The 12491-nt window shown below is 37.8% G+C and overlaps 1 protein-coding gene and 1 long non-coding RNA gene across 2 annotated transcripts; both read left to right on the forward strand.

Moving 5' to 3' along the window:
• The first annotated feature begins 228 nt into the window (after window positions 1–228).
• On the forward strand, window positions 229–4855 carry LOC116194088 (protein NRT1/ PTR FAMILY 6.3-like). Its single transcript, XM_031522807.1, has 5 exons — window positions 229–406; window positions 522–699; window positions 821–860; window positions 2338–2921; window positions 3880–4855. The coding sequence occupies exons 1-5, from the start codon at window positions 307–309 to the stop codon at window positions 4733–4735; spliced, it is 1758 nt and encodes a 585-aa protein (XP_031378667.1). The 5' UTR covers window positions 229–306; the 3' UTR covers window positions 4736–4855.
• Window positions 4856–8622: 3767 nt separating this feature from the next.
• On the forward strand, window positions 8623–11094 carry LOC116209702. Its single transcript, XR_004157326.1, has 2 exons — window positions 8623–9466; window positions 10824–11094. It is a non-coding gene; the product is annotated as an uncharacterized LOC116209702 (long non-coding RNA).
• The last annotated feature ends 1397 nt before the right edge of the window (window positions 11095–12491 follow it).

The raw sequence follows: 12491 nt of genomic DNA on the forward strand, positions 1-12491 counted from the left end.
ATAGGTTAAGTGAATATTTGAGTTTTCCGAATCTGAGCCGAGTCGGGAGCCCACTTTGTTAAACCTTTTTCTCATGTTCATACATGAATCATAGGTATCAATTCATTGCACTAAAACACGTTTTTTTTTTTTTGTAATCTTTTTTTCAAGTTTTCTAGAGAATAACCCCACTCAACTAGTGGGGGGCACCTCAGATGCCCAGTGTACTATATAAAGGTAATGAGCAAAGCTTTGATTAGCCGATCAAAAATCATATAACCCACAAGAGGATCTCCCTCTATAACTGAACAAAGGAAAACGTCAATAATGTCGCAACCCGATTTGGTGCCCGACACTTGGAACTACAAAGGCCGCCCTGCCAAGCGGTCCAAGACAGGCGGCTGGACAAGCGCCGCAATGATTCTAGGTATGACAATTTTTTGGTCGCAGTTATTCATATGAAAGTTGAGTTGGACAAATCTCATGGATGTTTCACTATGTTTACTTCGGGCCGGCTGGTTAACTTATGATTCTGTATTCAGGTTGTGAGGCGTGCGAGAGGTTAACGACGCTGGGGATTGCAGTCAATCTAGTGACGTACTTGACGGGAACTATGCATCTGGGGAACGCAGCCTCCGCAAACACAGTCACAAACTTCCTGGGCACCTCCTTCATGCTCTGCCTCTTTGGAGGCTTTGTGGCGGACACATTCCTCGGCAGGTCGGGGTCGCCTATAGACTTCAATAATATCTGATGCCAACTGCCTAGTGATTCTTACCCTCTTCAATTGTTCCTGTTAAAGTCGATAACAGCGTGTATGTACATTCTGCTCATCTGACAGGTATCGAACCATTGCAATCTTCGCGGCTGTTCAGGCAATTGTAAGGCTCCCTGCATGATCTTCAGTTCTCTGTAATGTGATGATATATATAGAGCAATCCATGATCTTCACAATTCATTTGAAATTTTCTTTGAGGTTCTTCTTGGCTATGGAAAACAGTATATACTATGTTTAGATATCGGGTAAATAATATGTAAAATCACCACATTTCATATTATTTCCAAATTAAACCATAAGTTCAATTTTATTTTTTTGGAGTACAGACGTTCAAGTTAATTTCATTTTTTCAATTCAAGCGCCTAAAAAGTTAATTTTGAAATGCCACATCAAAGAGAAAAAAATGCACGCAGGACGTGCGGCCTCCACAATAACAGTTTAATGCCAATTTGTTTTGATTTTGGAAAAAAACCGAAGCATTTTGATTGTAAAATCAAAATCTAAAAGTTTGCTGTAATTTTCTTCTTCTTTTTTTAAGTCAAACTTGACAATTTTATGGGCAGTTTCATCTTAGTTCTCTTTTTTTTTTGTTTGTCTCTCTTCTTTTGTTTTTTTTTTAAAAAAATATAGTAAAAAATCATATTGGAGATCACTTTATAATACATAGTTTATGTACTTTTTCTTTTTCATTTCTTTTTCTTCAGCATCTAAAACAGAATAAAAGAGAAAAGTCAAAAATCATTTTGTAGGTCACTTGATAATACATATTATATTATATTATCCAATGTCAAAATGTACTTTTTACTTAAACATGGTCTCAAGTTTAAATTTTCTAAATCATAATCTATTTGGACTTTCCCAAATAGTGCATGTAAAATAAAAAAACTTTCAAGAATGCCCCAAAAATGATAAAACTCTAATATTTTGCAAGAGAATTTACTATTTGATAAGTATTAGAGAACTTGCTATCTAATAAAATTATTCTTGCATTCAAATCAATAAATTTCTCTCGAAATAGTGTTTTCACTTTATTAGGGAATAACTTTGTTTTACTATAATTATTTATTTCATGAACTAGTAACTGTATTCAAAAATAATGTTTTTTTTATTAAACTAGACAAACATACTCGCACTATGCATGGGTTAAAAAAAGTGAGAAATGATTAGGGAAAACAGGAAAATAAGAGGGACGGGTGATAAGAATAAAGAGAGAGTAGCAGGTAGAGAGGAAAGTGGGTTGAAAGTTACTTGATGAAATTAGTAAATTGTTTAAAATATAGCGGTTGTAATAAATTAGAAAGAATGTATTATGGGCATCTTGGGAAATAAAAGGTGACATCAAAAGGAAATGTTTTCACTTTATAAATAATATAGATATTAAAACTAAATATTTAATATGAAAGGTCATTGACAGTCATTTGATCGATCATGACGACATGGCGCTCTTTGATTAACCTTCTTTTAAGGACGCTCCAAATGGAAGTTTAATCCATATATTTAACCTTCTTAGGTATATGGTGGTAAGAGGTTCGGACAGGAATGTATTAATGCGTCCGTTTAATTTTTGGCCATGAGTATAGGGTATCACTATCTTGACCATATCAACAATAATTCCGGGGCTCCGCCCGCCGAAATGCAACCCTGCCACCGGCTCGCCTTGTGTTCCAGCAACAGAGACGCAGTTGATGGTCCTCTACCTAGCCCTCTATATCATCGCCTTAGGCACAGGAGGGCTCAAGTCTAGTGTGTCAGGGTTTGGATCGGACCAGTTCGACGAGTCCAACAAGTTTGAGCGGGCCCAAATGACTACCTTCTTCAACTGGTTCTTCTTTTTCATCAACAGTGGATCACTCTGTGCTGTCACGGTGCTCGTCTACATACAGGACCACCTGGGAAGGGGATGGGGCTATGGCATCTGTGCTGGAGCAGTTGCAATCGGGTTGTTCGTGTTCCTCTTGGGCACGAGGAGGTACCGGTTTAAGAAACTGGCTGGAAGCCCATTGACGCAGATAGCAGCTGTGTTCATCAGCGCATGGAGGAAGCGGCGATTAGAGCTGCCCTCGGATCCATCGGCTCTATACAATGTGGATGAAATTGTTGCGGTTGGAGTAGAGACTCCCAAGAATAAAAAGAAGCAGATATTGCCCCATAGCAAGCAATTCCGGTAAGTCCTCTTAATTTCTTCATGTTCGATACTACTTTTTATGATGAAGTTAAATTTCATGTTCATCTCAATCTTTTTATTAGAAGAGAAATACCTAATATCTTTTCTTTTTCTTTTTCTTTTTCGGTTAGAAAGAATGCCTATAAGCCTTGTATAATTAATAAGAAATATTAATATTAATAACTAATAAAGAGGCACGGATAATTTCACTGAGTATCGAACGTGTAAACTCTTGGTGGTCATACGAAAGCGTGGGCGACTGCGCTAGACTCTCTTTTGATTATTCTAATATTCATTTAAATTTCTATTTATTACAGATATATAAAAGGGCAAATTACAAAAAAAAAACCCAAGTTTTGTAAAATATCTCAGTTTTGTCCTAAATTTTGTTTTGTAAAAAAAAATCATAAGTTTTCTAAAATGTCTAAAAAATGACCTCCGTTATAACTTCCGTCAATTTTTGCCTACGTATGACCTACGTGGACTGTTAAAGGGACCCACCATCAGCAGCAAAAATTGACGGAAGTTATAACGGAGGTCATTTTTTAGACATTTTAGAAAACTTATGATTTTTTTTGTTACAAAACAAAATTTAGGACAAAATTGAGACATGTTACAAAATTTGAATTTTTTTTTGTAATTTACCCTATATAAAATTATCATTTTTATTCTTGTCGTTTACCGCATTTTATTTCTAAAATTACCCTTATTTCTATTTTCGATTTCCAATTTTTTGGGTGAAATTTCTATTTCCAAAATTAACCTTTTCTATCTATACAAAAGGTTTTTGAGCACTTTCTTGATCTTATGTATAACGATCATCAAAATTGAAAATATATTCCAATATGCTCGACCGTCCCATGAATGATGAATTATGAATATATATTAATCATTCCCTTTTCATAGATTAATCATTATGTTGATATACAATTTCTTTAATGTTGTCATGGTGTAATAGTTTCTTGGACAAGGCAGCCATCAAGGAACCCGAAATGCCGATGAACCAATGGTACTTGTCAACCCTAACCGACGTGGAAGAAGTGAAATTGGTGCTGAGGATGTTGCCCATTTGGGCCACAACAATCATGTTTTGGACCATACATGCACAGATGATGACGTTCTCGATCGCTCAGGCGACCACCATGGACCGCCACATCGAGCGGTTCCAAATTCCGCCCGCCTCCCTGACTGTTTTCTTCGTCGGCAGCATCCTGCTGACGGTCCTTATCTATGACCGTGTGGTGGTCCCCGTTACTCGAAGATTGCTGAAGAATCCCCAGGGCCTTACCCCACTCCAGAGGATCGGGGTCGGGCTGGCGTTCTCCGTGATCACCATGGCGATGGCGGCCTTGGTTGAGCTCAAGCGGCTCCATGTTGCCCGATTGCACGGACTCATAGGAAATTGGCCAGCGGTGGTCCCGATCACCGTGTTCTGGCTTGCTCCGCAGTTCTTCTTCATCGGGTCGGGGGAGGCGTTCATCTACATTGGGCAACTCGATTTCTTCCTAAGGGAGTGTCCTAAAGGGATGAAGGCCATGAGCACAGGGCTTTTCCTAAGCACACTCTCATTGGGGTTCTTCCTTAGCTCTCTGTTGGTGACTATAGTGCACAAGGTGACAGGGCACAAGAAGCCATGGCTAGCTGACAATCTCAATCAAGGGAGATTATACAATTTCTATGGGCTTCTGGCAATATTAAGTGCCCTAAATTTTGTTATATATTTGGTTTGTGCCAAGTGGTATGTGTACAAGGACAAGAGGCTAGCTGAGGAGGGGATTAAATTAGAAGAAACAGGACCGATATGTCATGCATAGAAAGAGGTATACATAGGATCATAGTTTCAACAGCTTCTTAACTACTTTATCCTGAATGTTTGTCTCAATTATGTATCATTTTACATAATGAAGTAATGATTAATGGAATGGTTTTAGTTCCGTTCCCATTTAGTTGAGGGGAATTACCTTAAGATGCATTCTGTGCCAACTGTTTTTTGGCATTGTCGACGGACAATTCGCCGTGCTCTGGGCCTGGGAGAGAGACACCTCAGGTGATGCATCCAAGATGCTAGGGCTCTCCAGGGAGATACATCAGAGCAGGTGCACTTGATTCACTCACGTTGTGAATGTGATTAACACTCATAACTTTATTTGTTGCAATTTAGTGGTGTTACTAATATCATATGACAAGATAGGATCACTGACGAACTTTTCCAAAATGAGAGAAGCACGGAGAAAGGAGAGAGTAAGTAATCAAAGGAAAGGATTAAATAGGCCGATAAACTTAAATTTAGGAGTGGATTGGTGGACTAATTGATATTATGCGTAGCTAATAATTAAGTAGTTGTGTGATACTTGGTTTGAATAGATCTGATAAATGCTGAACATAACAAATGGTGGTAGCATGGATCGGATGGTTGATAATTTACGGCGATTAGGAACATTGGCTAGATAAGAATATCAGTGATTGGCCTTACATATGGAATGTTTTACTTTATCTGAGTTTCATACTATCATAACTGTTAAGCTGTGCGTAGTGAGCCTAATTATGTTTTCTTGATTGATGACAAGAAAAAAGTAAGAGGAGAATGAACAACAATAATATGTTTCTGCTTGATCCGGACAAATCAACGGCCAGTCGGGGCGATCCTTGCCTATCATTATCGTAGTTTCGTCAATGTAGAGATGCGTTCCTTGTTATAAATTATCAGTGTCAGTTTGGGTTAACGTTTACAATTTAGGAATTCCGGACTTTGCAGCCGGCGATTATTGCATGAAGTTTGACAATTAAGAAAACAAGGCATATCTTCCTATTCATGTTTTAATTAATTGTTATTGAGAATCACTTAGTGGGCCGACCCGGTTTAACTGGATTAGCTGAAGCCCAATTATTCTTTTGAATACCATGGTTCGTACCGAAAAAAATTCAAAATTATATATTTTTCAGAATCTTCATGTGTAATTATGAGGATACCATCGTAGGCCGAGATGAGTCTTGGCCCACAAAAAAAAAAGTTGGGATAATAAGCCCGTGTGAAATTTCAAAAGCGCACAAATTAGGCCACTAAACGGCTTTCATTTGAAGGCCAGTTTGTTTTTTATTTAAGGAAAAAGCTCGAGAATACTCCTACTCTTGGAGTTAAAATTGAGGAAATAATCTAGACGGGTTAAAAGTAAAAGAGGAGATAGTTTAGGGCTAATTTGGAGAAATCGTAAATTGAGCCATAAATCCTCATGAACGAATGTAATGGCCGAGAGAGTTGAGGAATAGTAGAAGCAATGTTATCAGAACTGGACCGGATGATGAACCAGAAGGGGTATGGGTTCATGGGTTTATGGGTCCAATCGGGGGTTCGATGGGTCGGACCGCACATTTAATTAAAATAAAATAAATATTCATATTATTAAAAAAAAATTATGATAATTAAGATAGAAGTATGATGATTTCAAAGATATATGAGAATAGTGTAAGAAAATATAAATATATGTAATATTTCTTACTTCAAAATAAATATTGAATTTTAATAAGTACTTAAAAGTATAGTTAAAAAAACAATAAAGTAGTGGTTGTTTGGTTGGTAGTATACTAGTATAAGAAGCAAGAGGTCATGAGTTCAAATCCTTAGACAACCAAACAATTTTTACAATAAATAATAAACCCATAAACCCATAATATGATGACAAGAAAAAAAAATAAGAGGAGAATGAACAACAATAATATGTTTCTGCTTGATCCGGAGAAATCGACGGCCAGTCGGGGCGATCCTTGCCTATCATTATCATAGTTTCGTCAATGTGGAGATGCGTTCCTTGTTGTAAATTATCAGTGTCATTTTGGAGTAATGTTTACAATTTAGGAATTCTGGACTTTGCAGCCGGAGATTACTGCATGAAGTTTGACAATTAAGAAAACAAGACATATCTTCCTATTCACGTTTTAATTAATTGTTGTTGGAAACCATTTAGTGGACCGACTCGGCTCGACTGGATTAGTCGGAGCCCAGTTCCAAATACCAAGTTTCGCACTGAAAAAAAAATTCAAAATTATATATGCTCCAGATTCTTCGTATGTGATTATGAGGATATCATCGTAGGCCGAGATGAGTCTTGGCCCAAAAAAAAGGGGTTGGGATAATAAGCCCGTGCGAAATTTGAAAAGCGCACAAATTAGGCCACTAAACGGCTTTCATTTGAAGGCCGGTTTGTTTTTTATTTAAGAAGAAAGCCCGAGAATACTCCAACTCTTGGAGTTAAAATTGAGGAAATAATCTTGACGGGTTAAAAGTAAAAGAGGAGATAGTTTAGGGCTAATTTGGAGAAATCGTAAATTGAGCCATAAATCCTCATGAACGAATGTAATGGCCGAGAGAGTTGAGGAATAGTAGAAGGCAGGGAGCTTGGTGGCAATTGAAAGTGCAATAATTGGACGAAATCAATTAGGATTGAATGTCCTTGTTTATTAATGAGTGCACTTGAGTAATTATTTGGCTAATTAAGTCGTCTTTTTTTTTTCTTTGGAGCCAAAGGTCAAGAATGACTGTAAATAAATGGATAGGTCATAGAATTTGACAAACATACAAATCGCATGTCTCTATATTAGATTCTATCCTTACATCCTTGCTTTTGTACTCCTTCATTCATCAACAAAATTCTTCTTCTATATTCGAATTGGTGAAGTCGTTTTGATCAAAGCAAGGTATGCGTTCAAGCTTCCCTGCTTTACAATCTTCTCAATCGTGGAATTCCATGGCTTTCGCGTTTCAATTTCACAACCCTAGGAGATGTTGAGTTATTTCCTTCCGGAGACTGTACCCTCCCCGCCGTGCACTCCCAAGCACCAATGAGACGGGTGGAAAATTAACTTAATAGTTGCTGACTATTAAATTTTCATTGGGCTTATACGAATTTAGGCTCATATCCACTTAAAATCTCAAGCGAATTAGTAGTGGTACCCAAGTCATATATTAACCCATGGATTTTCCTTTTTATTTTCCGATGTGGGATTTATCCTATTTTACTCCTCAACACCCGCCTTCACGTACAACGTGTGGTTTATTACTACCTACACGTTGTCACGTGCCCTTAAACACCCGCCCTCAACAATTGACCTCGAGCGGGACTCATCTTCCGTGCTCGGGCGACTCGAGCCGGGCTCATCTTCCTTGCTCGGGCGAGGGGGGACACTAACACGAGGCGCACTCGACATATTGGGCCTAGCGTGGTGTAGGTGCGCACACGCGTGTAGGCACGCATACGCGTAACTTAGGCTCTGATACCATATTAAATTTCCATTGGACTTATACGGGCTTAGGCCCATATCCACTTAAAAGCTCAAGCTGATTAATGGTGGTACCCAAGCCATATATTGACCCATGAATTTTTCTTTTTATTTTCCGAATTAGTGGTGGTACCAAAGTCATATATTAACCCATGAATTTTCCTTTTTATTTTCTGATGTGGGGTTTATCCCATTTTACTCGTCAACACTGATTAACGAACCAGTCATACGAGTATATTAGACATATTTGGGAGCGCATTATCTTTTGAATATTATATCTAAGGATATATTGGAGAAATAAAATAGGAATTTCTATGTTGAGAGTAAATTGAGATTCTATATACTGTCAAGAGTTTTGATGTAAGGTACGAGGAGAGCATCTTGTGAGTGCGTGAGTATGTTTTGGTGAAAAACTTTGGGATGAGTCTCTTTGAGGGTTATGACTCCTTCTTTCGATTTGGTCATTGTGTCTGTGAGGATGCGCTCATTTCATACTTCACTTCACTATTTGTTACTAAATAAGAAGTCACCATCAAATCCCCTTCGCTCGTGAATGTGTTCCTCTTCGTAAAGAGATGATTTTACCATGCATATATTGTGTGTAATTTCTTTCTCTTCCTCGTTTATCTTGGTTTACTATTGTGGTGATCTCAACAACATCTTAGCATGTTTGTTTGCCCCATGTATGCAGTCCCACCAAATACAATCAACGTTCACCTCTGCCATTGTCTTCTCCATTCTAATTTCCATTTTCCATCGCCTTCTCCATTCTAACTTCCATGGTCCCCTTCCGACGTACGCCTTGAATTTGTTCTCTGCTGCCAAGCGCTACCACAAGGCCGCCTAATCCATCACGCTCTGCTTCGCTCTTAAACCTTTCCTGTTCAGTCTGTTCGTCTGCTCGCTCTAACAGACGCACACTTTGCCTTACTCAGCGTCATGCTCTCAATTTCTACACGAGAAGTCTGTCGTCGTCTCCGCAATTCCTCCCGTCAACCCCTGTGACTTTTACTTCTCTTGACCCCGCTATATTCTTCCACCCCTTCCATCTCTCTCATGTCCTTTGCCCTGCTAAACCCATATTGCGGCCTCTGCTGATTAATCTCTTCCACACCCTCTTTGAGGATGCCGACTGCTGATTCTGCAGGTCACGGCCATTTTTGCCTGCTTTATGGGACTATCTGTATGGGCCCGTTCATTAGTGATGCCGATCGAATCTCGCCCTACCCTTGGACGCCATCATGCTGATCAACCTCCACGACTCCCTTCGTGTAAGGAAAACCACCTGTTTTACATGCTGCTACTGTCAAAATGCCTCCTTTTGATGCCTTCCAAATGCTCGACAAAATGCGCAGGAAAAAATTATTTTTCTTTCCTTGGTTGTACTGCTTGCCTGCATAAATGTGATGGACAACTATAGTAGGAGAATAATGCATAGAATTCTGAAGGTAGATATCCTATGAAAACTGCAACTCAAAGTATGGAGGAAATAGTCATTTTTATTGTTTATATATATTTATCAGGTCTAATCTTGAAATCTGCTTATTACTAAATCGATTGTTGATATCCTTATATCATGTTTGGTGGACTGCAAGTGTAATAAAAAATATGTGTTCCGTTTATGGTATGGTAAACTCCTCTCCTTTTAGTAAAATTCGAAAATAACTTGGCACAATAGTGGGAACATAACCAAGCATAGTAATGTTATGGATCAGATATCTATGATGAGAATAGTTCACTCGAGCGATGTCGAGAAATTTGCATAGGTTTGTCAATGCTCTTGTAATGGTGTTGAAGGGGGAGTTAATCTGGTGAGCTATTGTTTCACTTCTGTCTATGAATCTCTTTTTATTGATTTCCCGTTTCTGGTGTTTATTGGAGTGAAGGGGAATGATCTAATTTCTTGCTGGAGGAAGGCACCTTTGAACTTGTCGTCTTTTTGAGAGGTGCGATCCCCTCCAAAAATAATTGATCTTACATTCGACAGTTCTGCAATTAGCAAGATCCTTTTGTGCTTTGAGTTCACACATTTTCATCTCCTAAACTTAAAATTGGAGTAATTAAGCTGGCAAATTAGACACCATATACAAGAAACAGATTGCAGCAGTCAAAATTATTGAAGATTCATTTTCTTCAGGTGAAATGACATTTTTTGCATCTTCCTCGTCCACCAATTTTTCAAACCATTTGTTATCCGAGCAGACACTCCCTTGATTGAATGTGTAGAGTAGAGATTCATATCTGATGTTTCTTGTTGAATCAGTTGAATTTTTTACCTTGTCAAGCTATTCTCACGTTATTATGCCTTGAGTAATGGTCTTGTAGAAGATGAGTTAGTTGATCCTTGAATATTCGGTTGCTCTAAATTGATCGAGTACGGTCTTTCCCTTATCACGTGGAAATGGAAAGCCTTATTAAGATTTATAGTTGACATTATTTTCGAAATTGTGAACTTTTTTCTTAAATAATATAACACATCATGTTAATAATTTCATGTGCCCTTCATTGACAAATATATCATACTTTTAATTGGAGTCTATGTAGACTTTTAAGGAGCCTCTGAACTGAATATAATTGCTCAATTAACATATTTTTCATGAAAAAAAATCTAACGCAATGGGTTATCAGGATATGATATTGAGGGAAAGTGGGATTTAAGGCACTTTACCTTTCAAAGAGATGGGCCTGAAGGAGTTGACTGGCCGTGGCGTGTAGATCAGTCAAGGGCTATTTTGCGAGGTATTGGAAAATTTTAAGATGATTTTCATGAATGTGGATAAGAATTTCTGAGCTGTGGTGTTCAAATTTCTGTTGTCATGGAAACTCAATCTTCAACTAAACTGTATGCATCGCTGAACTATTTTTCATTATGCATAACGAAATGAAGTTAACTGTTCAATCGGAATAAACTCCTGTGATAAGGTAGGGCTGTTTCGTAATGCTTAACTATTTTTCGCAAGAATAGCTAAAGCTTTTTCGTAATGTGTCATTCTAAATATTGGCACTGGAACTCGTATAACTCATGGAAATACTTATAGTCGCGCCTTTTATTCGCCGTTGTATATTTTTCCTTATCATTCAAGGGAACCCTTACACCATGTGAAGAAATAGCACTGGAAAGTGGTTAGTTCTTTTTTAGCAATATATAACCTCGAGAGTCTTATATTAGTTATTCATTGAAAATAGTCTTATCGTAGCTCGAGTTTCAGATTGATTGAAGGTGACGACTTCTATTCATTTATTAGTTGTTACCTTTTTCACTGAGTGCAAACGTGGATGCTCTTTAGCAATGCCAATTACCCTTACTATCAAAAAAAAAAAATGCCAATTACCCTTTACATCGGTAAAAAGCTCACGAGGGTTCACAAATCAGAAAACAAGCCCAGGAAGGTTCTCAAGGTAATTGCCGAAGTCAAGCATACTAAAATTGCCTTGACTTGCTCCAAGTGATACTCATTCCAATATCTACCACAATTGTTCGGCCAAAAAAGTATTGGACCTATACAAAGAAAGCTCAAGGGATTTATGTACGCCAGATGGAGCATTATGTATTTGTCAATTGTAACAATTAAAAAAAAAAGGTATTTGTCAATTGTTATGTTGTTTCTCATCTCCAGTTGCACTATCAATTTTTTAGTACTTTCTCCAATTTTGTCCCTCAATTTTTCTATTTATTGTAAAATCTTGAGAGTTTTCCATTATTTTTTGGCTCCAATAAACGGACATTGCACAATAAAATAACACAAGTGATAAACATGACTTAAGATTTGTTTTGTAGCATCGACTTTGCAATAATTTTTGTACATTGCTCTTTCTTTTTTTTTTCCCAAAGCCTAGGTGTCCAAGTTTCGTCTGATTAATCTCCAGGGCTCCGTGAATTCCCGGCGGTACATGAAGCGGGTAATCACCCCAAAGGTGTTCCGGTGGCTCCAAGAGATATCGAATCCGGGGTCATATGGATACATAAATTTCTCCTTAATCGGCCAAACCCCTTAGAATTATTTTTATACATTACTCGACTATGTTTACTTTATGCTCTGTCTTCCAATTGGATGTTCTGTATGACTTAACATCGCACGACTTCTCTCCTATAAGCAAGTCTTTTTTACAATTTAAGGGAAACCCACTTTACAGCTTACGCACATCATTTAGGTGCTCTTTTTGACTGTCGCGCCTCAAAAATTCTAAACTGAGAAAATGTGCTTAAATAAATTTATTTCTGTATCACAGTGATATAAACTTAATTTTAAGGGATTTTTACCTAATATTGCTCATGATTTTCCCGTTTTGTTAAAT

Source organism: Punica granatum, chromosome 1 (genome assembly GCF_007655135.1).
Source record: "Punica granatum isolate Tunisia-2019 chromosome 1, ASM765513v2, whole genome shotgun sequence".
NCBI lineage: Eukaryota > Viridiplantae > Streptophyta > Magnoliopsida > Myrtales > Lythraceae > Punica > Punica granatum.